The sequence below is a fragment of the Pavona decussata genome, unplaced genomic scaffold (assembly GCF_977016875.1).
Source record: "Pavona decussata unplaced genomic scaffold, jaPavDecu1.1 SCAFFOLD_175, whole genome shotgun sequence".
Taxonomy (NCBI): domain Eukaryota; kingdom Metazoa; phylum Cnidaria; class Anthozoa; order Scleractinia; family Agariciidae; genus Pavona; species Pavona decussata.
In genome coordinates, this window is record NW_028145586.1 from 2,627,783 (window position 1) to 2,655,000 (window position 27,218).

Here is a 27,218-nt window from a genome sequence, read left to right on the forward strand (position 1 = left end):
ACATTTGTGTAAAGTTGATTCCAATTTTAACACAGCAGGTAAATGAAATGTCAAATACAAGTTCACTGTTATTGAGTCCCTGTACATAAGGTATACGAAGAGAGATGATACTGACGAAGAAGGAAGCCAGTGTCCGAGAACTTTATAATTAACAATGGGCTTATTGCACTAACTGGTCACATGGTAAAAATCCGCCATACTGGATGAGTCAAGCTTAACAGGTTGGAATTCCTCTGTGTTTGAATCTAATACATTCTTTTGCCATCCAGTATGGCGGATTCTGCACCATGTGACAAGTTACTGCAAAAGACCCATTAAATTATGAGCTCGAGATTTCTATCGCGGGATAGTTGCTCTCTCCTCCGCAGAGGTTCGATGGGGTGTTATGTGTATCCGCTGAACGAAGTGAGTGCAGGCGCAAAAGCTGAGAGGGTTGACTTGGCGGTGAACCTCTGCCTGAAGCATGTCGTTTTCTTGTACATCCTTGTCGTTTTCTTGTACATCGATAGATTTCTCGGTCATCTCTAAATTTGACAGTTTCATTCTTGGCGGAAGTCAGCATTTACTTTGCCTCTACAGTTTGCGGTCGTTAGTTTTAAGGTGAGATTTCACAATTTCTAGAAAAAAGTAAAATCGTTTTTATTCGAAGCCCCCCTTGAAACCCGTGGAGAGTGGACTTGCTACATTTCGCTTCGTGAAAATCAACAATAGTCACGAAAAAATAATTGCCTTTTCTGGGCTTGAAAGGCCTTTTAGCCTTTTTAAACCTTATTTTAAAAGACAGTTGTTTCATCACAGTAAATAACAAGCTTCCCGTGAGCTCTAAATGCTAATTAAATCACCGAAAGATCATTATAACTTCTTCTGATTAAACTTGTTACAAGATAAAAATATCAAGTTTGGTCGTTTCGGGGTATAGAAAAAAATACGCTTTGATTAAAACATTAAGCTTACTTGCTCTGGTCTCTTTTAAGACTGAATTGACACTTTTTGTTTGGTCTCGGCTGGCAGACTTTTCCTCAATAAATCATTTTTTTGCATGCACTCTTTTATCTCCACGCGATCGCCGCTCGTGTAACTTGAATTTCATTCTTGTAGTGATGTTTCAAGGCATCACAGCAAAATAAAAGCGTTTTCTAAACAGTAATCATGAGAGGAACAAACTTTCGTCGATTTCTAAGCATGTAGGTAAGTTTTCGTGAGTAAATCTCCCACACTGATCGCGCAACATGACAATTTCACAAACACCCGCCATTTTCATGACATAAGTACGCACATCACCCTAGTTACAAGATGACTCCCCCGGGTCGCAGCCATATTGGGAGTGGTTTCTGGCAGAGGCTCCCGCCGTCGCCTTCCACGGAATTTTACGCCTGCCGGAGGTGGAAGGGATAGTTGACCCGGGCGAAGCTTCACAGAAACTTCGAAAACGCTAAGAAGCGGCCGCCATTTTGTTGACAACTGCACACTGTTAGTTACTACTAACTAGTATTCTTTGATTCCTTATACTTACGTATACGGAATCCTGTTAGAAGTTTAGGGGATCCATTTATTTTCCGGGTGTATCGTAACGTATCCCGATCATTTTAAAGTGGCGCTCGACAGTTCATTTTGATGAAATATCTGTTCGGAAAGCATAACCCGCCTCAGAAATTCGGATTAAATTGTCAAGATAAATACAAAAGTTTTCTTCCACACTTAGACCTACTTCCTTTTGCTTTTGGAAGAACACTGCATACATCGTCAAAAATGCGAAATAAAGGCCACCTTTATTTTCGGAACCCTGACACAAATTCCGTTAATTCGGAAAGTAAAATTTAATTCCCCGCATAATTTTCGGTAATTAAAATCTTCAGCTAAAGAATCTGAAGAGATCACATTTGCACAAATTTCCTTTTCAAAAGACCATAAAATGATGACGATACCGGAAACAATATTTTAAATGACCTATATAAATTCTTTTCATTAAGAAAGGTTTTCAATTCGGAGCTTTCGCTTCTATCGTAGAAACTTCGTCAGCAAAATAACGTGTAAAAACACGGCTTTTCATCTCATCTTTTAATTCCGTGATCCAAAACAAAAGGTGATTGAAGTCCACTGGTGGATCATATCCTTCAGGTTCTTTCCTTCTAACAAAGATCGCTTCTTTAACTTTGCGCTTGATATCCCTACGTTCTTTGTAGAGGATAGACGTCTGTTCCCAGCGAACTGTTCACGAACCGCAAATAGCGGTTATTACTGTGCTCAGACAGCCTGTTCCCCAATGCCCTGGCTGTTTCTCCTAGGTAACGTTTTTTGCAAGAGTCACATTCAATGTCATATATCGCCCCAGTAACCTTGGCACTACTACTTTTGTCCTTCGGCTGGACCGGAAGGGACCTCAAAGTTAACTTAACTATATTGCTTCCATTTTTTCCTTGTGTATTTTCCGTATACGACTTTGTATACTGACTGTGTACGACCTGCGTAAAGGACCATGTACCGATAATTTCATTCAGTGAGGTTGACCCACAGAAGGGAGGCGGTTTTAGCAACCTGAAAATAAAGCTACAACCATCCGAAAGTGAAAAGTAGTGATAGTGGTTCCCAGCACCAAAAGAAACAAGAACTGTTTTATTTGGAGCTTTATAGTCTGCTTTGTATCTTCTAATATCGTACAAAAATGTTGACTTACTGTCTTCGTTTGTTGAAGCCGATATTGGAGGGCTGTAAGGTCCATCTCCTTCAACAGTAGACGCCAAAACACTGATATTGTACCTCTGATTCTTTATTAGACCAGTCAGGTTCACCATCCTTGTGGGAGAATTAATCTTGGTAAAGCTAACAGGTGCATTTACAGTGATTCCACCAATCGCCTGGTACCTGACGGTGTAGCTTAGTATGATGCCATTTTTGTCAGCACCGGGAACTTCATTCCACGTAACCACAATACTGGTCGATGTTGTGTCGTCTTCTTTTAATCCCCCAGGCGAACCGCTGGGCTCTGAAAAATAATCAGGCGGTACAAGTGAGTCAGTGAATCTACTGAGAAAATTCTCATCATTAAAATATAAGCTGTAATCCATATTCATTAAGAAGCCCTTATTAAACAGGACGGGTCTGATTCAGAAGCAATCAAAAACTTTGCTCTGAAACAGCTTCAAACTTAACTCTATACAGATTAGTACTCAAAGAAAGAGAAACTTTTTTCTAGATTGTTCTATGGAATAGAAATAAACACTGCTATACAATGAAATGAAACTGATGTCCTCACCAGCAGGGAGTAGTGTTCACACGGCCGTATTTATCGTTTCACAATCCGGTCCAATTTTTTTCCACTACTTGGGCTAAATTTGACTCTGTTTCCCAATGAATTGGCTGCTTAACGTGTGGTCTCTGGCATCACTCACAAACTCCATAGCGGCAATTTTGAATTGCTTTGGTGATTTTGTGGAGCTATTTGTTCTCAAGAATGATAAGGTATGTGCGATTGGTTTTCATAAAAAAAAAAAAAAAAAAAAACACATTTGTATGTTAAACTTTTCTTAAGACGTGCAGTCCTAATGGAATAAGAAACGGAAACCTTGACGCAATCTTTCCTATGTTTTTGGAATTTTTTAGTTAATAACACTGGCCCACAAGTAACGAAAGCTTACCGAGGCGGGCAGTGAAGGGAAAAAGAAGTACAAAGTATATTGGAGCATAAAAAACAAACAAGTAGAAATAAGAAGAAATAAAGCAGTAAAATATAAGAGATCGAAAGTAATGACATTTTAAAAATAAATACATATACATGTATATGATATACACTAGCAACTTTAGAAAAGAGGTAGCTATAAATTATCCTGTAATAATACTGTGATAGTTTGGAAATCAGAGTAGGCGTGTCAACATAGGTGTCCTCAAATAACAGAACCTTATGTAACACTTCGTGAAGTTTTATCTTGAAATTATGTTTTTATAGTTTCCGAATATCCGGTTGTCCACACTAATTAATTCATTAATTAATTAATTAAGTAAGTAAAATTCTCTTCAACCTTGCCCAAGTATATGTACATGCACGCGTAACACACACAGACTTAGAATTTCTCAAAACTACACGAAAATGCATTTCAACCTAACGTAACAATAGAGAACAACATCATGTAATGTAATTTATTAACTTTATCCAGTAACTTGACTTTCACTTATTGCTCAAAATATCAGTTTGACCTGATCGATTTAAAGATGAGTTTGCCAGTAAAATGTTAAAATCTGTTGTCAGTAAAATTATAAAATTAAGCTTTAAAATTCTTTAATAAAAAAACGAATATCTGAACATTCAGTAACAAGAAACGCTTTAGGTCGTGGGGAGTTAACAGAACAAATAGCAGAATTTGTAGTCCACCGGGCCAGGAGTACGTTTCTTTAACTCCTAAAACGATTACCTGCTGTAAAACTATTTCACATACACAACATTCAACACCGAAACTGAATTCAATTTTGGATAATTTTTAAAGCAAAAATTTATTAAGGTTTTCACGATTTGGAAAATCGTTGAGATTCATATTTTGTAAGAAAAAAAAAAAAACCGGAAAACCATACAAAAAGGTAAAGAAAAATATCTTTCGGGTCAGAAGGCTCATCGAGAGCCTTGAAAAACGCACGTTAGGACTGGATATACTTTTTGAAAGCTCATGAAAACTGCAGGTATTCCATCGCCACTTCAGTGGTGAAGTGGTTCAATAAGAAGTATTCTTTTACCCCCAAAATGTAGGTTGAATAGACCATTTCTCGAATAAAAAACAGACCTAGCTAAACATGTACAGTCGAACCTCCCGTAAGCGACCACCCATAATGTCAAGGATATGTGGTCGCTTACGGGAGGTGGTCGCTTACCAGAGGTCAGACCACAGGTGGTCTTAATTTCGGGTAATTTACATATAGTAATTGCGGAGACCTAACCCTTTTGCCAGTACTTATCGAAACCCATAGTAATAACGTTTCTTACCTACAAGTATATTAAGACTGGTCCAAAATTATTCTAGGCAAAAAATCTTAGGGTCTATGGTGATTATGGTTTTTATCTCACAAATTACTTAATACAGCGATGGAGACAATTATTGTGAAAGAAACTTGACTCTTTTCTTACTTCAGGTAGCGCTGTCTAAATTTTCGGGGAACGGAACATAAGCAAAAAGATAAGAAAGATAAAAGATAAGAAAGTTTTTCTTTCCTACAAGGGATTCAATTTGATTAAAGTTTATTTCAGTGTGAAGTAAAGTGCATGTGTATTTTATCAATTGTTTCAATGCTAAGCTATATCAGTAAACACTTCTGCAAACTGTAAGATTTACGGCGTCCGCTGTAATGATGTGGCCAATATGTTAAAGCGACACATTTTTCAATTTCCGCTTGTGAGAGATATAGCAGATTGTGTGTCAAGTGGTCGCCAACGGGAGATTGAAAACAATTGAAAATTTCAAACAATCATCTCTTAAAGTGGTCGCTTACGGGAGGTGGTCGCTTACGAGAGGTGGTCGCCTACGAGAGGTTCCATCTATAGCGGTTTGACCTGAAAACTTTTGGTATTTTGGAAAAGTGGTCGCTAATAAGAGGTGGTCGCTAACGAGAGGTGGTCACAAAGGGAGGTTCGACTGTATTAACCTCTGAATAAAGAAAAACTTCGCATATATTAAAATAAGAAGAACAACGACAAAAGCTATTAAGGAAGAAAGACTTACCATCCTGGTCTGTTCTTACAACAAGAACAGGACTACTGTGTGGACCAGCCCCTATCACTGTAGATGCAAACACCGTGATATTGTAGTTCACATATTCCTTTAGACCTGTTATGTTCTTTTGATGATCATTGCGACCAACTTCAACACTGTCTGTGTGATTCTCTGTTTGTGACTGGTAGGCAATGGTGTAAGCTGTGATGACACCATTCTGTAGGTCCGCTGGCACTTCATCCCACGAGACTAAGATGCTGGTTGAGCTGGTGTTATATCCACTTACATTTTGTGGAGCACCATCAGGTCCTGATATAGAAATGACAAGTTTCAGTTACTGAGGGTGATGATCCTTTCAATAGATTGACCCAATTAAGTTCTTTTTCCAGAATTTTTAGTAATTTGTTACTTTTTGCAATCGTCGAAATATGCTGGAGAGGAAGGACAGTGGACCAACTTTATCTAAGCCAGTATTTGTAGTCTTTGGGGTTATAAATGATACTGGGAATATTGGAGGACCATGCAATGAGACTGCTCGGAGAAAGATGCGTCTCCTTGACCTTTATTGGAAAGAAGAAAAATTGTGACTTTAAAATAACATTTGTGTAAAGTTGATTCCAATTTTAAGACAGCAGGTAAATGAAATGACAAATACAAGTTCACTGTTATTGAGTCCCTGTACATAAGGTATACGGAGAGAGATGTTACTGACGAATAAGGAAGCCGGTGTCCGAGAACTGTATAATTAACAATGGGCCTATTGCTCTAACTGGTCACATGGTAGAAATACTGGATGAGTCAAGCTTAACAAGTTGGAATTCCTCTGTGTTCGAATCTAATACATTCTTTTGCCATCCAGTAAGGCGGATTTTGTATCATTTGACCAGTTACTGCAAAAGGCCCGTTTGATTTTATGCTCGAGATTTCTATCGCGTGATAGTTGATGAGCGCGAAGGTTTGCAGAAACTTCGAAAACGCGAAGAAGCGGCCGCCAATTTGTTCACAACTGCACACTGTTAGATACTAACAACTAGCATCCTTTGATGCCTTATACTTACGTATACGGATCCTGTTTCAAGTTTAGGGGATCCATTTAATTTCCTGGTTTACTGTAACGTATGGCGATCATTTTAAAGTGGCGCTCAACAGCTCGTTTCGTTGTATTATCTGTTCGAAAGGGATCACTCGCCTCAGAAATTCGGATTAAATTGTCAAGAAAAATTCAAGAGTTTTCTTCAACACTGAAAGCTACTCCCTTTTGCTTTCGGAAGAGCAATGAATACATCATCAAAAGTGCAAAATAAACGCCAGCTTCAATTTCGGAACCCTGACAGCAATCCCGTTAATACAGCAACAAAAATAACACAATTTGTTTACAAATACAGATGATATCAGGGGCTTGTCCCGAAAATTCGGAATTCGTAAAGTTAGATTCAATTCCACAAAACTTTTGGTATTTAACTCTTCAGCTAAAGAATCTGGACAGGGCACATTTGCACCAATTTGTATTTTAAAAGGCCATAAAAGGATGACAATACTGGAAACTTCTGATAACTAAGGATTTGGAAAAACATTTCAGAATAAAAAGTAGCGATATTAAAACATGACGTTCCGGCGACGACATGTCACCATTATCAAATGTAAATTATAATAAGGTGGGTAACGTTACATAAAGAAAGGAAGGTGTGAAATTACATTGGAATAAAACGAGATGGAGTAAAACAAAAGAATGTGCAAAATTAAATGAACAGTTTTGCTGGTATGGAGTCACCTTCCTTTCTTTATATAACGTTACCCACCTTATTATAATTTACATTTGATAATGGTGACATGGCGTCGCCGAAACGTCATGTTTTAATATCGCTACTTTTTATTCTGAAATACTGGAAACAATATTTTAACTAACGTATCTAAATTCTTTTAATCGGAGAAGGAAGGTTTCAATTAGGAGCTTTTGCTTCTAACCTAGAAACTTCATCAGCGAAATAAAGTGTAAAAACACAGCTTTTCATCTCATCTTTTTACCAAGTGATCCAAAACGAAAGATGATTGAAGTCCGCTGGTGGATCATATCCTTCAGGTTCTTTCCTTCTAACAAAGATCGCTTCTTTAACTTTGCGCTTGAAATCTCTACGTTCTTTGTAGAGGATAGATGTCTGTTCCCAGCGAACTGTTCACGAACCGCAAATAGCGGTTATTACTGTGCTCAGACAGCCTGTTCCCCAATGCCCTGGCTGTTTCTCCTAGGTAACGTTTCTTGCAAGAGTCACATTCAATGTCATACATCGCCCCAGTAACCTTGGCACTACTACTTTTGTCCTTCGGCTGGACCGGAAGGGACCTCAAAGTTAACTTAACTATATTGCTTCCATTTTTACCTTGTGTATTTTCCGTATACGACTTTGTATACTGACTGTGTACGACCTGCGTAAAGGACCATGTACCGATAATTTCATTCAGTGAGGTTGACCCACAGAAGGGAGGAAAATAAAGCTACAACCATCCGAAAGTGAAAAGTAGCGATAGTGGTTCCCAGCACCAAAAGAAACAAGAACTATTTTATTTAAAGCTTTATAGTACGCTTTGTATCTTGTAATATCGTACAAAAATGTTGACTTACTGTCTTCGTTTGTTGAAGCCGATATTGGAGGGCTGTAAGGTCCATCTCCTTCAACAGTAGACGCCAAAACACTGATATTGTACCTCTGATTCTTTATTAGACCAGTCAGGTTCACCATCCTTGTGGGAGAATTAATCTTGGTAAAACTAACAGGTGCATTTACAGTGATTCCACCAATCGCCTGGTACCTGACGGTGTAGCTTAGTATGATGCCATTTTTGTCGGTAGCGGGAACTTCATTCCACGTAACTGCAATACTGGTCGATGTTGTGTCGTCTTCTTTTAATCCCCCAGGCGAAGCGCTGGGCTCTGAAAAATAATCAGGCGGTACAAGTGAGTCAGTGAATCTACTGAGAAAATTCTCCTCATTAAAATATAAGCTGTAATCAATATTCATTAAGAAGCCCTTATTAAACAGGACGGGTCTGATTCAGAAGCAATCAAAGACTTGCTCTAAAGAACTTTAAACTTAACTCTATATAGATTAGTACCCCCCCCCCCCCTCCCAAACCGCCAAAAAGAAACTTTTATAGCTTAATCTATGGAATAGAAATAAAACACTATACAATGAAATGAAACTGATGTCCTCACTACCAGAGAGTAGTGTTCACACAGCCGCATTTATCGTTGCACAATCGTCCAACTTTTTTCTACCACTGGGGCTTAATTTGTCTGGTTTTTTTTTAATTCTTTAATAAAAAACGAATATATGAAAATTCAGTAAAAAGAAACGCTTTAGGTCGTGGGGAGTTAACAGAACAAATAGCAGAATTTGTAGTCCACCGGGCCAGACGTACGTTTCTTTAACTCCTAAAACGATTTCCTGCTGTAAAACTATTTCACATACACAACATTCAACACCGAAACTGAATTCAATTTTGGATAATTTTTAAAGCAAAAATTTATTAAGGTTTTCACGATTTGGAAAATCGTTGAGTTTAATAGTTTGTAAGAAAAAAATCAGTAATCGGTACAAAACGGATAAGAAAAATATCTTTCGGGTTAGAAGGCTCATCGAGAGCCTTGAAAAACGCACGTTAGGACTGGATATACTTATTGAAAGCTAGTTAAAACCGCAGGTATTCCATCGCCACTTCAGTGGTGAAGTGGTTCAATAAGAAGTATTCTTTTACCCCCATAATGTAGGTTAAATAGACCATTTCTCGAATAAAAAACAGACCTAGCTAAACATGTATTAACCTCTGGATAAAGAAAAACTTCGCATATATTAAAATAAGAAGAACAACGACAAAAGCTATTAAGGAAGAAAGACTTACCATCCTGGTCTGTTCTTACAACAATAACAGGACTACTGTGTGGACCAGCCCCTATCACTGTAGATGCAAACACCGTGATATTGTAGTTCACATATTCCTTTAGACCTGTTATGTTCTTTTGATGATCATTGCGACCAACTTCAACACTGTCTGTGTGATTCTCTGTTTGTGACTGGTAGGCAATGGTGTAAGCTGTGATGACACCATTCTGTAGGTCCGCTGGCACTTCATCCCACGAGACTAAGATGCTGGTTGAGCTGGTGTTATATCCACTTACATTTTGCGGAGCACCATCAGGTCCTGATATAGAAATGACAAGTTTCAGTTACTGAGGGTGATGATCCTTTCAATAGATTGACCCAATTAAGTTCTTTTTCCAGAATTTTTAGTAATTTGTTACTTTTTGCAATCGTCGAAATATGCTGGAGAGGAAGGACAGTGGACCAACTTTATCTAAGCCAGTATTTGTAGCCTTTGGGGTTATAAATGATACTGGGAATATTGGAGGACCATGCAATGAGACTGCTCGGAGAAAGATGCGTCTCTTTGACCTTTATTGGAAAGAAGAAAAATCATGATTTTACAATAACATTTGTGTAAAGTTGGTTCCAATTTTAACACAACAGGTAAATGAAATGACAAACAAAAAAGTCACTGTTATTGAGTCCCTGTGCATAAGGTATACGGAGAGAGATGATACTGACGAAGAAGGAAGCCAGTGTCCGAGAACTGTATAATTAACAATGGGCCTATTGCACTAACTGGTCACATGGTAAAAATCCGCCATACTGGATGAGTAAAGCTTAACAGGTTGGAATTCCTCTGTGTTCGAATGTAATACATTCTTTTGCCTTCTCAAACTCATTAACAATTCATCAAACCAAAACAAAGCAAATCACTACCGTAAAGGAGGTTTAGAAATGTGATCTTAATTATCATAAAATTTCGTTAACTTTTGCTTCGAATTTCTCCACGAATTATCAGTAGTTTGAGAAACTATATCAAACACTCGAAAGAAGGTTTCCTCCGATTTCCAAACACCTCGAAGTTGGTTGAAAAATCTCGGCTGCGCCTCGTTTTCCCAACCTCCTTCTCGGTGTTTGGAAATCGGAGGAGACACTCTTCCTCGTGTTTGATATATTACATCCAGTATGGCGGATTTTGTACCATGTGACCAGTTACTGCACATTGGCCATTTGATTATGAGCTCGAGATTTCTATCGCGGGATAGTTGATGAGGGCGAAACTTCACAGAAACTTCGAAAACGCGAAGAAGCGGCCGCCATTTTGTTGACAACTGCACACTGTTAGTTACTACTAACTAGTATTCTTTGATTCCTTATACTTACGTATACGGAATCCTGTTACAAGTTTAGGGGATCCATTTATTTTCCGGGTGTATCGTAAGGTATCCCGATCATTTTAAAGTGGCGCTCAACAGTTCATTTTGATGAAATATCTGTTCGGAAGGCATCACCTACCTCAGAAATTCGGATTAAATTGTCAAGAAAAATCAGAACTAAAATTTTTTTGTTTGGCACTGACTATTGTCAACGTAAGCAACAACGTTAATTGAGCAACGAAGACGTTTCGGCCAAACAACTTCGGCCTTCATCGGTTATTTTTTAAAAGCCAACTGAATCATGGCTTTGTAACGGTTCACATTTGCTGCGCGTGCTACGCCAGCAAAACACAACGAACGGGAGCCGCGCGTGTTTACATGAGGGATTTGTAGACATCCGGGATAGCAATATGTTCGTTTCCCGCGTGGTTGTCACTTTGCGAATACCAAGCCTCGAGAAAAAGTCTCTCGTGAAAATTACGAGCCTTGTCCACAATTGTCGCATGGTCGAAGTCTATATTACGGACAAACTGGTTCGCGTGTTGCGCAATGTTGGAGTTATCATCTCCAACCCGAACTGTCCGTTCATGGTCTTTTAACCTTGTTTCCAAGGCTCTGTCAGTCTGTCCATAGTACACGAAGTTGCAATCAAGGCAGCCGACTTTGTAAACAACACCTCGGCACTGCAAGGTAGATGGTTTGTCCTTTGGTCTCGGGAAACGCGTGCGCAAAACATTGCAAGGTTTGTAACCCACTTTAACACCATTGTTGCGTAGTACTCGCGAAATTCTCTCAGAGACTCCTCTAACATACGGAAGAACGACAAATGTTGACGTTGAAGGGGCGCTAGCGATGGAAGCGTCGTTGGTATTTGAATCGCGGCGGAGAGCGCTGTGGTAAGACTTGTAGCTCCGAATAAAACGCAGAGGGTAATTGTTATCTCTTAGCACATTGATGACGTGTGTCCTCTCTCTAGACCGCCCCGCATTTGTTGATGGAATTTCTTAGGCCCTGCGAAGGAGTGTATTAACGACTAACCTCTTGTGCTGCGATGGGTGGTGGGAGTTGTAATCGAGGTATTTATCTGTGTGTTGGTTTTCTGTAAACACTGACCTGTATACGACCACGTACTCGGGTTGTTGTTGTGTCTAAGCAGGAAAGCCCGTTATCCTTCTCAAGCTCCTTGGTGAACTGTATGTTAGGGTTAACAGAATTCAGATGATCATCAAATTCTTGTATGTAATCCTTCTTATGGCACGCATGGCTGTCGTCCACGTATCGGTACCACCAGCGTGGAGGATGAGTAGCGGTGGCAATTGCGCTTTCTTCTATGTACTCCATCACCAAGTTAGCGATAGTGGCACTCACGGGAGATGCCATGGCACAGCCGAACGTTTGCTAGTAATGTTCCTGTTCGTAAGTAAAGAAGCTGTTCTTCAGTACAAACTCTAGTAACTTCATGATGTTTGTTACAGAAATATCTGTGCGATCCGTTAGAGTTGCGTCCTGTTGTAATTTTTCACGGACAATCTGCAAAGCGAGGTCTACAGGAATGGACGTAAACAATGCAACGACATCGAATGATACCATGATCTCATCTTCCGTGATTGGTTGGTCTCTAACGTGTTGGGCAAACATAACACTGTTAGTTACCGTGTATTTATCCTCCAGTAGCGGGGATAAGATGGAAACCAAATGTCGGGATACAGTGTAGGTTGGTGCGTAGATGCAGCTGGTTATTGGGCGTAGTGGTATGCCAGGCTTGTGGATCTTTGGAAGCCCATAGAAGGCTGCGGGGGTAGCATCTGTGCTGTGAAGACGGTGATACATCTTTGGAGCTACTTGCTTGACATTCGGGTCATGAGTGGAAGGACACGACTTACAGCGGTTACCAATAACACGCGACCTATCGCCTTCAAAAGACTCCGATAGAGTTGCGTTTTGGTGGACGTCAATCAAAGAAAAGCCGTTGAAATTAATTTGAATTCTGCGAACATTTCAAGGCAACAGAACGAATAAATTGACAGTTTTATCCGCTGACGGATGGTAGACTTTATGAAAGCTGATTTCCAAGACAGACTGTCTAAAAAATGCGCATTGTTTAGACGAAGCGGTATTTTTTTATGAAAGATTTGAAATCGCCACACCTGACAATTAAATCAGCGATGCGTGCAAGTGAGCAAATTATCACGTGCAGTGATAATCGAAATTTTTAAAACCTTTTATTTGCGCTTGATCTGGAAGGAGAATCAATTTAAATAAGTTTACCTTCTCTTACTGAGGTAAAATTCTTAGTTTCTTGCAGGGTTACCTTGGAATCTTGTCAGAATTCAAAATAATTTCAACGGCTTTTCTTTGATTGACGTCCACCAAAACGCAACTTTATCCGACTCTTTTGAATGCCATAGGCCGCGTGTTATTGGTAAAAGCTGTAATTTCTGAAAATAAGTTGTTGAGGTCCTTTTCAACCCGTGATGTTGGATTCCTGCGTTTGTCTGTGACCTTAGTGTAGGTGTCTTTATCGCTCAATAGACTACGACCCTTCTCATGGTACTCATCCGTGTCCATAACGACTCCAGCCTTCCCTTTGTCTGCTGGCACAATGGTGATGGTTGGGTCCTGTTGGAGAGTCCGAACCGCGGCGAGCTGTTGTCGTGTGATGTTCTGACTAGCCTCGGGTTTGCTGTTCTTCAAGATGTTTACAATAGAGGCACGTATTGTCGCTTTAGCGCTTCCCGGAAGATTGCAAACCCCAGACTCAACGTGCGCAACGATGCACGACACCGGGATGGTTCTTGGAGTTGTAGCAAGATTAAGGCCATGTTGTAACGCACTTGTTTCGTGTTCACTAAGTTGACGGTGGGACAAATTCATCACCCATCTGTTCTCATCCACGTACGGATCTTCCGTCATGAAAGCTCCTATGTCCATGTCTGATGTCTATCCCTGACTGCAATTTTAGTATTTTTTGTCAAGAAAAATACAAGAGTTTTCTTCAAGACTGGAAACTACTCTCTTTTACTTTCGGAAGAACATTGAATGCATCGTCAAAAGGACGAAATAAAGGCCAGCTTCAATTTCGGAACCCTGACAGCAATCCCGTTAATACAACAACAAAAATAACAACAATTTGTTTACAAATACAGATGATATCACGGGCTTGTCCCGCAAATTCAGAATTCGGAAAGTTAGATTCAATTCCACAAAATTTTCGGTAATTTAAATCTTCAGCTAAAGAATCCGAACAAATCACATTTGCACCAATTTCCTTTTTAAAAGGCCATAAAATGATGACGATATCGGAACAATATTTTAACTAACGTATCTAAATTCTTTTAATCGGAGAAAGAAGTTTTCAATTCGCAGCTTTCGCTTCTATCGTAGAAACTTTATCAGCGAAATAAAGTGTAAAAACACACCTTTTCATCTCATCTTTTACTTCCGTGATCCGAAACAAAATGTGATTGAAGTCCGCTGGTGGATCATATCATTCAGGTTCTTTCCTTCTAACAAAGATCGCTTCTTTAACTTTGCGCTTGAAATCCCTACGTTCTTTGTAGAGGATAGATGTCTGTTCCCAGCGAACTGTTCACGAACCGAAAATAGCGGTTATTACTGTGCTCAGACAGCCTGTTCCCCAATGCCCTGGCTGTTTCTCCTAGGTAACGTTTCTTGCAAGAGTCACATTCAATGTCATATATCTCTCCAGTAACCTTGCTACTACTTCTTTTGTCCTTCGGGTGGACGAGAAGGGAACGCAAAGTTAACTTAACTATTTTGCTTCCATTTCTTCCTTGTGTATTTTCCGACCTGCGTAAAGGTCCATGTACCGATAATTTCATTCAGTGAGGTTGACCCACAGAAGGGATGCGGTTTTAGCAACCTGAAAATAAAGCTACAACCATCCGAAAGTGAAAAGTAGTGATAGTGGTTCCCAGCACCAAAAGAAACAAGAACTGTTTTATTTGGAGCTTTATAGTATGCTTTGTATCTTCTAATATCGTACAAAAATGTTGACTTACTGTCTTCGTTTGTTGAAGCCGATATTGGAGGGCTGTAAGGTCCATCTCCTTCAACAGTAGACGCCAAAACACTGATATTGTACCTCTGATTCTTTATTAGACCAGTCAGGTTCACCATCCTTGTGGGAGAATTAATCTTGGTAAAACTAACAGGTGCATTTACAGTGATTCCACCAATCGCCTGGTACCTGACGGTGTAGCTTAGTATGATGCCATTTTTGTCGGCACCGGGAACTTCATTCCACGTAACCACAATACTGGTCGATGTTGTGTCGTCTTCTTTCAATCCCCCAGGCGAACCGCTGGGCTCTGAAAAATAATCAGGCGGTACAAGTGAGTCAGTGAATCTACTGAGAAAATTCTCATCATTAAAATATACGCTGTAATCCATATTCATTAAGAAGCCCTTATTAAACAGGACGGGTCGGATTCAGAAGCAATAAAAAACATTGCTCTGAAACAGCTTCAAACTTAACTCTATACAGATTAGTACTCAAAGAAAGAGAAACTTTTTTCTAGATTGTTCTATGGAATAGAAATAAACACTGCTATACAATGAAATGAAACTGATGTCCTCACCAGCAGGGAGTAGTGTTCACACGGCCGTATTTATCGTTTCACAATCCGGTCCAATTTTTTTCCACAACTTGGGCTAAATTTGACTCTGTTTCCCAATGAATTGGCTGCTTAATGTATGGTCTCTGGCATCACTCACAAACTCCATAGCGGCAATTTTGAATTGCTTTGGTGATTTTGTGGAGCTATTTGTTCTCAAGAATGATAAGGTATGTGCGATAAGTTTTCAGAAAAAAAAAAAAACATTTCTATGTTAAGCTTTTCTTAAGACGAGCAGTCCTAATGGAATAAGAAATGAAAACCTTGACGCAACCTTTATTATGATTAAGAATCTTTTAGTTAATCACACTGGACTGCAGTCAGCGAAAGCTTGTCGAGGAGGGCAGTGAAAGGGAAAAAGAAGTACAAAATATATTGGAGCATCAAAAATAACAAGTAGAAATAAGAAGAAATAAAGCAGTAAAATATAAGATATAAGAGATCGAAAGTAATTACATTTTAAAAAAGAAATACATATACATGTATATGATATACACTAGCAACTTTAAGAAAAGAAGTAGCTATAAATTATCCTGTAATAATACTGTGATAGTTTGGAACTCAGAGTAGGCGTGTCAACATAGGTGTCCTCAAATAACAGAACCTTATGTTACACTTCGTGCAGTTTTATCTTGAAATTATGTTTTCATAGTTTCCGAATATCCGGTGAAAAACTGTTCCACATTAAAGAGTTTCAGGGGGAAAATTTGAGGAGTTTGCGAAGGAGTTGGATGTCGACACTAATTAATTAATTTATTAATTAATTAAGTAAAATTCTCTTCAACCTTGCCCAAGTAAATGTACACGTGTAACACACACAGACTTAGAATTGCTCAAAACTACACGAAAATACGTTTCAACCTAACGTAAAAATAGAGAACAACATCATGTAATGTATTATTTTTATCAACTTTATCCAGTAATTTGACTTTCACTTATTGCTCAAATTATCAGTTTGACCTGATCGATTTAACCTTGAAATATTTTTTTTAAGTATAAGTCTGCCAATAAAATGTTAAAATCTGTTGTAAGTAAAATTATTAAATTAAGCTTTAAAATTCTTTAATAAAAAAACGAATATCTGAACCATCAGTAAAAAGAAACGCTTAAGGTTGTGGGGAGTTAACAGAACGAATAGCAAAATTTGTAGTCCACCGGGCCAGGCGTACGTTTCTTTAACTCCTAAAACGATTACCTGCTGTAAAACTATTTCACATACACAACATTCAACACCGAAACTGAATTCAATTTTGGATAATTTTGAAAGCAAAAACTTATTAAGGTTTTCACGATTTGGAAAATCGTTGAGTTTGATAGTTTGTAAGAAAAAAATCAGTAATCCGTACAAAAGGGATAAGAAAAATATCTTTCGGGTCAGAAAGCTCATCGGAAGCCTTAAAAAATGCACGTTAGGACTGGATACACTTTTTGAAAGCTCATGAAAACCGCAGGTATTCCATCGCCACTTCAGTGGTGAAGTGGTTCAATAAGAAGTATTCTTTTACCCCCAAAATGTAGGTTAAATAGCCCATTTCTCGAATAAAAAACAGACCTAGCTAAACATGTATTAACCTCTGGATAAAGAAAAACTTCACATATATTAAAATAAGAAGAACAACGACAAAAGCTATTAAGGAAGAAAGACTTACCATCCTGGTCTGTTCTTACAACAAGAACAGGACTACTGTGTGGACCAGCCCCTATCACTGTAGATGCAAACACCGTGATATTGTAGTTCACATATTCCTTTAGACCTGTTATGTTCTTTTGATGATCATTGCGACCAACTTCAACACTGTCTGTGTGATTCTCTGTTTGTGATTGGTAGGCAATGGTGTAAGCTGTGATGACACCATTCTGTAGGTCCGCTGACACTTCATTCCACGAGACTAAGATGCTGGTTGAGCTGGTGTTATATCCACTTACATTTTGTGGAGCACCATCAGGTCCTGATATAGAAATGACAAGTTTCAGTTATTGAGGGTGATGATCCTTTCATGAAATTGACCCAATTAAGTTCGTTTTCCAGAATTTTTAGTAATTTGTTACTTTTTGCAATCGTCGAAATATGCTGGAGAGGAAGGACAATTGGACCAACTTTATCTAAGCCGGTATTTGCAGTCTTTGGGGTTATAAATGATACTGGGAATATTGGAGGACCATGCAATGAGACTGCTCGGAGAAAGATGCGTCTCTTTGACCTTTATTGGGAAGAAGAAAAATCATGATTTTACAATAACATTTGCGTAAAGTTGGTTCCAATGTTAACACAGCAGGTAAATGAAATGACAAATACAAGTTAACCGTTATTAAGTCCCTGTACATAAGGTATACGAAGAGAGATGATACTGACGTAGAAGGAAGCCGGTGTCCGAGAACTGTATAATTAACAATGGGCCTATTGCACTAACTGGTCACATGGTAAAAATCCGAAATACTGGATGAGTCAAGCTTAACAGATTGGAATTCCTCTGTGTTTGAATCTAATACATTCATTTGCAATCCAGTATGGCGGATTTTGTACCATGTGACTAGTTACTGCAAAATGGCCATTTGATTATGAGCTCGAGATTTCTATCGCAGGATAGTTGATGAAGGTGAAACTTCACAGAAACTTCGAAAACGCGAAGAAGCGGCCGCCATTTTGTTGACAACTGCACACTGTTAGATACTACTAACTTGTATTTCTTTGATGCCTTATACTTACATATACGGAATCCTGTTAAAGTTTAGGGGATCCATTTATTTTCCTGGTGTATCGTAACGTATCCCGATCATTTTAAAGTGGCGCTTGACAGTTCATTTTGATGAAATATCTGTTCGGAAAGCATCACCCGCCTCAGAAATAATTCGGATTAAATTGTCAAGAAAAATACAAGAGTTTTCTTCAAGACTGGAAACTACTCTCTTTTGCTTTCGGAAGAACATTGAATGCATCGTCAAAAGGACGAAATAAAGGCCAGCTTCAATTCCGGAACCCTAACACAAACCCGTTAATACAACAACAACCATAATAACAATTTGTTTACAATTTTTTTCGAAATTGATTTAATTATAAAAGTTAACGCTAAAAGAGAACGACCTTTCGACCGTCCGACGGTCATTTTCAAGTTCAAGATGAGAAGTAAAATATGTGCTTATATACAATTGTGAAAAAACTAATGAGATACTGACTTAAAAAGCTCTGAGATATTCACATCCAAACAATATAAAAAATAATAGCGTGAATGATAAATACAAAGGAACGCTAAAAACGATAAAAGGTATTTTAAAGTGAAATAATTAAACAAATAACTTCGCGCGGATCGAGTCGCACATTTTTTTGAAACGAAAGTTACTGAGAATGCATGTCCTAAACAACGGGTATCCGACGAACGAGCTCTCGTCAGAATCGTCCTACCTTTCAAAGACCAGAAATCAGCGAACGCGGTAAGACACCAACTTAGTGGTCTCAGCCGAAAGATTGATGCTGATGTCCATCCTGTCTACACAAGTCAGAAGATCAAAAGAAAAATCAAACCAAAGGAACATAAACCTCCAATTGTGAATCAACAAAACGTTTATTATTTCAAATGTGGTTTGTGCAATGCAGACTATGTTGGCTTCACGAGTCGACACTTACATCAACGTGTGGAGGAACACAAGCGATCAGCAATTGGCAATCACGTAACGGACGAGCATGGACAGGATCCAGAGACCATTAAAAGCAACTTAAAAATCCTGAAAAAGTGTCAGAACAAACTCGACTGCTTGATCTTCGAGACGTTGTTTATTCGTGACCTAAAGCCGAAACTGAACAAACAATGCGACTCGATCCGCGCGAAGTCATTTGTCTAATTATTTCACTTTTAAATACCTTTTAAACACCTTTTATCGTTTTTAGCGTTCCTTTGAATTTATCATTCACGCTATTATTTTTTATATTGTTTAGATTTGAATATCTTTCAGCTTTTTAAGTCAGTATCTCATTAGTTTTTTCACAATTGTATATAAGCACATATTTTACTGCTCATCTTGAACTTGAAAATGACCGTCGCACGGTCGAAAGGTCGTTCTCTTTTAGCGTTAACTTTTATAATTAAATTGTTTACAAATACAGATGATATCAGGGGCTTGTCCCGAAATTTCGGAATTCGGAAAGTTAGATTCAATTCCACAAAATTTTCGGTAATTTAAATCTTCAGCTAAAGAATCCGAACAGGTCACATTTGCACCAATTTCCTTTTTAAAAGGCCATAAAATGATGACGATACTGGAAACAATATTTTAACTAACGTATCTAAATTCTTTTAATCGGAGAAAGAAGTTTTCAATTAGGAGCTTTCGCTTCTACCCTAGAAACTTCATCAGCGAAATAAAGTATAAAAACCAGGCTTTTCATCTCATCTTTTTATCAAGTGATCCGAAACAAAAGGTGATTGAAGTCCGCTGTGGATCATATCCTTCAGGTTCTTTCCTTCTAACAAAGATCGCTTCTTTAACTTTGCGCTTGAAATCCTATGTTCTTTGTAGAGGATAGATGTCTGTTCCCAGCGAACTGTTCACGAACCGAAAATAGCGGTTATTACTGTGCTCAGACAGCCTGTTCCCCAATGCCCTGGCTGTTTCTCCTAGGTAACGTTTCTTGCAAGAGTCACATTCAATGTCATATATCTCTCCAGTAACCTTGCTACTACTTCTTTTGTCCTTCGGGTGGACGAGAAGGGAACGCAAAGTTAACTTAACTATTTTGCTTCCATTTCTTCCTTGTGTATTTTCCGACCTGCGTAAAGGTCCATGTACCGATAATTTCATTCAGTGAGGTTGACCCACAGAAGGGATGCGGTTTTAGCAACCTGAAAATAAAGCTACAACCATCCGAAAGTGAAAAGTAGTGATAGTGGTTCCCAGCACCAAAAGAAACAAGAACTGTTTTATTTGGAGCTTTATAGTATGCTTTGTATCTTCTAATATCGTACAAAAATGTTGACTTACTGTCTTCGTTTGTTGAAGCCGATATTGGAGGGCTGTAAGGTCCATCTCCTTCAACAGTAGACGCCAAAACACTGATATTGTACCTCTGATTCTTTATTAGACCAGTCAGGTTCACCATCCTTGTGGGAAACGTAACATTCGTAAAACTAACAGGTGCATTTACAGTGATTCCACCTATCGCCTGGTACCTGACGGTGTAGCTTAGTATGATGCCATTTTTGTCGGCACCGGGAACTTCATTCCACGTAACCACAATACTGGTCGATGTTGTGTCGTCTTCTTTTAATCCCCCAGGCGAACCGCTGGGCTCTGAAAAATAATCAGGCGGTACAAGTGAGTCAGTGAATCTACTGAGAAAATTCTCATCATTAAAATATACGCTGTAATCCATATTCATTTAAGAAGCCCTTATTAAACAGGACGGGTCGGATTGAGAAGCAATCAAAAACATTGCTCTAAAAAACTTCAAACTTAACTCTATACAGATTAGTACCCCCCCCCCCCTCCCACCCCCCAAAAAAGAAACTTTTCTAGCTTTATCTATGGAATAGAAATAGAACACTGCTTTACAATGAAATGAAACTGATGTACTCACTAGCAGAGAGTAGTGTTCACACAGCCGCATTTATCGTTGCACAATCATCCAATTTTTTTCGACCACTGGGGCTTAATTTGTCTGTTTCGCAATGAATTGGCTGCTTAATGTGGTGTCTGGTATCACTCACGAGCCCCATAGCTAGAATTTTGACTGAATTGCTTTAGTGATTTTGTGGCGCTATTTGTTCTCATTGTATAGTAAAGTTCGGCGATTGGTTTTTAGGAAAAAGAAAGAAAGAAAAAACATATGTATGTTATGCTTTACTTACGACATGCAGTCCTAATGGAATCAGAAACGGAAAACTTGACGCCATCTTTATTATGTTTTAAGAATTTTTTAGTTAATTACACTGGACCGCAAGTAACAAAAGCTTACCGAGGCGGCAAGTGAAAGGAAAAAGAAGTACAAAATATATCGAAGACATAAAAAACAAACAACAAGAAATGAAGCAGTAAAATATAAGAGAAAGTCGTTACATTTTAAAAAATAAATACATATACATGTATATGATATACACTAGCAACTTTAAGAAAAGAGGTAGCTATAAATTATCCTGTAATAATACTGTGATAGTTTGGAAATCAGAGTAGGCGTGTCAACATAGGTGTCCTCAAATAACAGAACCTTATGTAACACTTCGTGCAGTTTTATCTTGAAATTATGTTTTCATAGTTTCCGAATATCCGGTGAAAAACTGTTCCACATTATAGAGTTTTAAGGGAGAATTTAAGGCATTTGCAAAGGAGTCGGATGTCGAGACTTATTAATTAATTTATTAATTAAGTAAAATTCTCTTCAACCTTGCCCAATTATATGTACACTTGTAACACACACAGACCTAGGATTGCTCAAAACTACACGAAAATGCATTTTAACCTAACGTAAAAATAGAGGACAACATCATGTAATGTATTTTATTAACTTTATCCAGTAATTTGACTTTCACTTATTGCTCAAATTATCAGTTTGACAATGAAATGTTGTTTTTGTAAAGATCAGTTTGCCAATAAAATGTTAAAATCTAATGTCGGAAAAATTATAAAAATTAGCTTTAAAATTCTTTAATAAAAAAACAAATATCTGAACATTCAGTAACAAGAAACGCTTTAGGTCGTGGGGAGTAAACAGAACAAATAGCAGAATTTGTAGTCCACCGGGCCAGGCGTACGTTTCTTTAACTACTAGAACGATTTCCTGCTGTAAAACTATTTCACATACACAACATTTAACACCGAAACTGAATTCAATTTTGGATAATTTTGAAATCAAAAACTTATTAAGGTTTTCACGATTTGGAAAATCATTGAGTTCAATAGTTTGTAAGAAAAAAATAAGTAATCGGTACAAAAGGGAAAAGAAAAATATCTTTCGGGTCAGAAGGCTCATCGAGAGCCTTGAAAAACGCACGTTAGGACTGGATATACTTTTTGAAAGCTCATGAAAACCGCAGGTATTCCATCGCCACTTCAGTGGTGAAGTGGTTCAATAAGAAGTATTCTTTTACCCCCAAAATGTAGGTTAAATAGCCCATTTCTCGAATAAAAAACAGACCTAGCTAAACATGTATTAACCTCTGAATAAAGAAAAACTTCGCATATATTAAAATAAGTAGTACAACGACAAAAGCTATTAAGGAAGAAAGACTTACTGTCCTGGTCTGTTCTTACAACAAGAACAGGACTACTGTGTGGACCAGCTCCTATCCCTGTAGATGCAAACACCGTGATATTGTAGTTCACATATTCCTTTAGACCTGTTATGTTCTTTTTACGATCATTAGGCCCAGCTGAAACATTTCCATCATGATTCTCTGTTTGTGACTGGTAGGCAATGGTGTAAGCTGTGATGTCACCATTCTGTAGGTCCGCTGGCACTTCTTCCCACGACACTAAGATGCTGGTTGAGCTGGTGTTATATCCACTTACATTTTGTGGAGCACCATCAGGTTCTGATATACAAATGACAAGTTTCAGTTATTGAGGGTGCTGATCCTTTCAATAAATTGACCCAATTAAGTTCTTTTTCCAGAATTTTTAGTAATTTGTTACTTTTTGTAATCGTCGAAATATGCTGGAGAGGAAGGACAGTGGACCAACTTTACCTAAGCCAGTATTTGTAGTCTTTGGGGTTATAAATGATACTGGGAATATTGGAGGACCATGCAAAGAGACTGCTCGGAGAAAGATGCGTCTCTTTGACCTTTATTGGAAAGAAGATAAATCATGACTTTACACTAACATTTGTGTAGAGTTGGTTCCAATTTTAACACAACAGGTAAATGAAATGACAAATACAAGTTCACTGTTAGTGAGTCCCTGTACATAAGGTATGCGGAGAGAGATGGAATAAGGAAGCCGGTGTCCGAAAACTTTATAATTAACAATGGGCCTATTGCACTAACTGGTCGCATGGTAAAATTCCGCTATACTGGACGGCAAAAAAGCGCACCATCCTTTATGGGGACATCGAGAACAAAGGAAAGTCAAGCTTAACAGGTTGGAATTCCTCTGTTTTTGAGTCTAATACATTCTTTTGCCATCCAGTTTGGCGGATTTTGTACCATGTGACCAGCTACTGCAAAAGGCCCATTGGATTATGAGCTCGAGATTTCTATCGCAGGATAGTTGATGAAGGTGAAACTTCACAGAAACTTCGGCCGTCATTTTGTTGACAACTGCACACTGTTAGATACTACTAACCAGTATTCTTTGATGTCTTATACTTACATATACGGAATCCTGTTAAAGTTTAGGGGATCCATTTATTTTCCTGGTGTATCGTAACGTATCCCGATCATTTTAACGTGGCGCTTGACAGTTCATTTTGATGAAATATCTGTTCGGAAGGCATCACCTGCCTCAGAAATTCGGATTAAATTGTCAAGAAAAATAAAAGAGTTTTCTTCAACACTGAAAGCTACTCTCTTTTGCTTTCGGAAGAACATTGAATGCATCTGCCATCATCAAAAGTGCGAAATAAAGGCCAGCTTTATTTTCGGAACCCTAACAGTAATCCCGTTAATACAGTATCAACAACAATAACAACAATTTGTTTACAAATAAAGATGATATCAGGGGCTTGTCCCGAAAATTCGGAATTCGGAAAGTTAGATTCAATTCCACAACATTTTCGGTAATTTAAATCTTCAGCTAAAGAATCCGAACAGATCACATTTGCACAAATTTGCTTTTTAAAGGCCAATAAAATGATGACGATAACGGAAACAATATTTTTAACTAACGTATCTAAATTCTTTTAATCGGAGAAAGAGGTTTTTAATTCGGAGCTTTCGCTTCTACCCTAGAAACTTCATCAGCGAAATAAAGTATAAAAACCAGGCTTTTCATCTCATCTTTTTATCAAGTGATCTGAAACAAAAGGTGATTGAAGTCCGCTGGTGGATCATATCATTCAGGTTCTTTCCTTCTAACAAAGATCGCTTCTTTAACTTTGCGCTTGAAATCCCTACGTTCTTTGTCGAGGATAGATGTCTGTTCCCAGGGAACTGTTCACGAACCGTAAAAAGCGGTTATTACTGTGCTCAGACAGCCTGTTCGCCAATGCCCTGACTGTTTTTCCTAGGTAACGTTTCTTGCAAGAGTCACATTCAATGTCATATATCACTCCAGTAACCTTGCCACTACTTCTTTTGTCCTTCGGGCGGACAAAAGTGAAGTAGCGATAGTGGTTCCCAGCACCAAAAGAAACAAGACTTGTTTTATTTGGAGCTTTATAGTATGCTTTGTATCTTGTAATATCGTACAAAAATGTTGACTTACTGTCTTCGTTTGTTGAAGCCGATATTGGAGGGCTGTAAGGTCCACCTCCCTTGACGGTTGACGCCAAAACACTGATATTGTACCTCTGATTCTTTATTAGCCCAGTCAGGTTCACCATCCTTGTGGGAAACGTAACATTCGTAAAACTAACAGGTGCATTTACAGTGATTCCACCTATCGCCTGGTACCTGACGGTGTAGCTTTGTATGATGCCATTTTTATCAGCATCAGGAACTTCATTCCACGTAACCACAATACTGGTCGATGTTGTGTCGTTTACTTTTAATCCCCTAGGCGAAGCGCTGGGCTCTGAAAAAATAATCAGCCGGTTCAGGTAAGTCAATGAATCTTTAAATTCTATGTTATAAAGAGAAGCTGCAATCCATATTGCAACATATTATTCTACAACTGTCAAACAAAGCATGACTGCTTTGCCAGGAACTCTCCAATTTCCACTGTTTTAACTGTCGAGTGCTTCTTTGAAGTTAGTTTTTCGATTTACCGCTTTAAAGGGGTTAATTTTCTTTTTGAAAACGGCATAGTTGAGTCTTAAACATGTAAACAATATGGCTGCCACAATAGTGAACAAAAACTTCCCTTCTACGAGAGAGCAGAATTTCAAGTAATGATTTGACGTGACACAGGGATGAAGGGATCCCCTCCCTCGTGATATACGCGCCGATAATAGATTTTGATTGGGCCGTTTTTGTTGAAGACAATCAGAACAATAGATCCCTTCTGGGAAAGAGCAGAGTTAAATGAATAAATTAATTTCCACTTTTTAAGCTACGATGAAGAAAAAAAAAGATACCCGACATAAAAACTTTACACGGTCCGCCCTGCGGGCATCCTGCCTAATTATCGTAACATGTTACGTGATTTAGTTCTGCATTTTAATAGAATACTGTCACAAAGCTCTTTTCTTAACTTATGCAGGCCTTTACAAATGTATATATACTAATTTATAGAAGGTTCACGTACTTTGAAGCAGCAAAAAGCCTGAAAAGCAGATACATGAAAATACCAACAACAAACTATAGAACATTAAACTGCCAACCGAAAAAAAAAAAAGTAACCATGGTAATCACGAGGCAAAAGTGTTCTCAGTAAACTCTCCCAAGGAATTGTAGAGCAAGAAAAAAAACAGACAATGCAGTATGCCAAAACAGGCTGAAAAGATCAAAAATCACCTAATACACACCCATCATATGAAAAATAGTAATTAACACATGTACAGGTGGCAATTAGTACACTCTTTCCTTATTTAAGTGTGATTACATTTAATTTTAAATAACCTCTTTACAACCAAGTCAACCATTTATCATAATTATTGTTAAGTAAACTGTGAAAGATGTAATGTTATAATAAACATACTTTATCAATCAGGCCTATTTATCTTGACTACACATTGCGTTAAGCAATCACGTTTAAGTATTGCATTTTCATTTTAAAAATCATGGCTTATTATTTATTTGTTTATTTATTTAGCTATTTACCAGTATTTACTCAAATATATATTTTTTTATGTTTAGGAATAACATTTTATGCAGTGTCTGATTAAAGCCTACCTTTAAATATTTGCATGTAATATTTAAGAACTATAGGGCTTCAATCATGTCTTAATTACCTCCCATAGTCACATACAAAAGATACCTTTATCATCCTTGCATGCTAATGCTAATGTATGTTGGGCACAAATAATTTATTGCAGACCAAATGTAAATAAACAAAATTTGTACAAGATGGTTTGCATTGTTGTTTAACTTACTGTCCTCCTTTGTCTGAACAGTTTGCTCAACACTTGGTGGTCCATCTCCTTTTACAGTGTATGCTAACACTCTGATGCTGTAGTTTGTAAACTGATTTAGTCCAGACAAAGTTGTTGAAGTTCCTTTTCCTTCCTCTCCAACACTAACATTGGCTGTGAGGTTCCCTCCATTTGGTAACGCTTGATAAATTACTTTATATCCAGCTATTATCCCATTTCTATGACCTTCAGGGACTACACCCCAACTTAACACAATACTTTGAGAAGTTGTTTCAACAACCTCAAAATCTGTTGGTGGGCCAGTTGGTTCTAAAGACAAAATCATGATGTTCAACAAGCAACTTTGAATCCATTGACAAACTCACAGAGGGGGACATTTAAGGGGATGTCCCAAACAGCCACACCATGTTGAAAATCAACAAAATACCAAAACTGCATTTAATTATAACAAATGCTTGGTTAAAACAAATAATGGTATAAAAATTATTAGAAAAATATTATTAATTGTTATCATGGTGAGTAAATGTTAT

At 38.1% G+C, this 27,218-nt stretch overlaps 1 protein-coding gene across 4 annotated transcripts in view; it reads right to left on the reverse strand.

Moving 5' to 3' along the window:
* The window catches only part of LOC146463666 (tyrosine-protein phosphatase Lar-like), a 90,331-nt gene that overhangs the window by 21,212 nt on the left and 41,901 nt on the right, over positions 1–27,218 (reverse strand). Inside the window, exons 25-34 of one of the 4 annotated variants that reach the window (XM_085084084.1) lie at positions 26,689–26,997; positions 24,921–25,229; positions 22,790–23,089; positions 20,544–20,852; positions 17,219–17,518; positions 14,955–15,263; positions 9,591–9,890; positions 8,314–8,622; positions 5,703–6,002; positions 2,675–2,983 (exon numbers count right to left, since the gene is read on the reverse strand). In XM_085084084.1, the coding sequence (XP_084940210.1) occupies positions 2,675–2,983; positions 5,703–6,002; positions 8,314–8,622; positions 9,591–9,890; positions 14,955–15,263; positions 17,219–17,518; positions 20,544–20,852; positions 22,790–23,089; positions 24,921–25,229; positions 26,689–26,997 (3,054 nt within the window). The remainder of the gene's footprint in view (positions 1–2,674; positions 2,984–5,702; positions 6,003–8,313; positions 8,623–9,590; positions 9,891–14,954; positions 15,264–17,218; positions 17,519–20,543; positions 20,853–22,789; positions 23,090–24,920; positions 25,230–26,688; positions 26,998–27,218) is intronic. The other 3 variants (XM_085084085.1, XM_085084086.1, XM_085084087.1) reach the window with 3 other exon arrangements.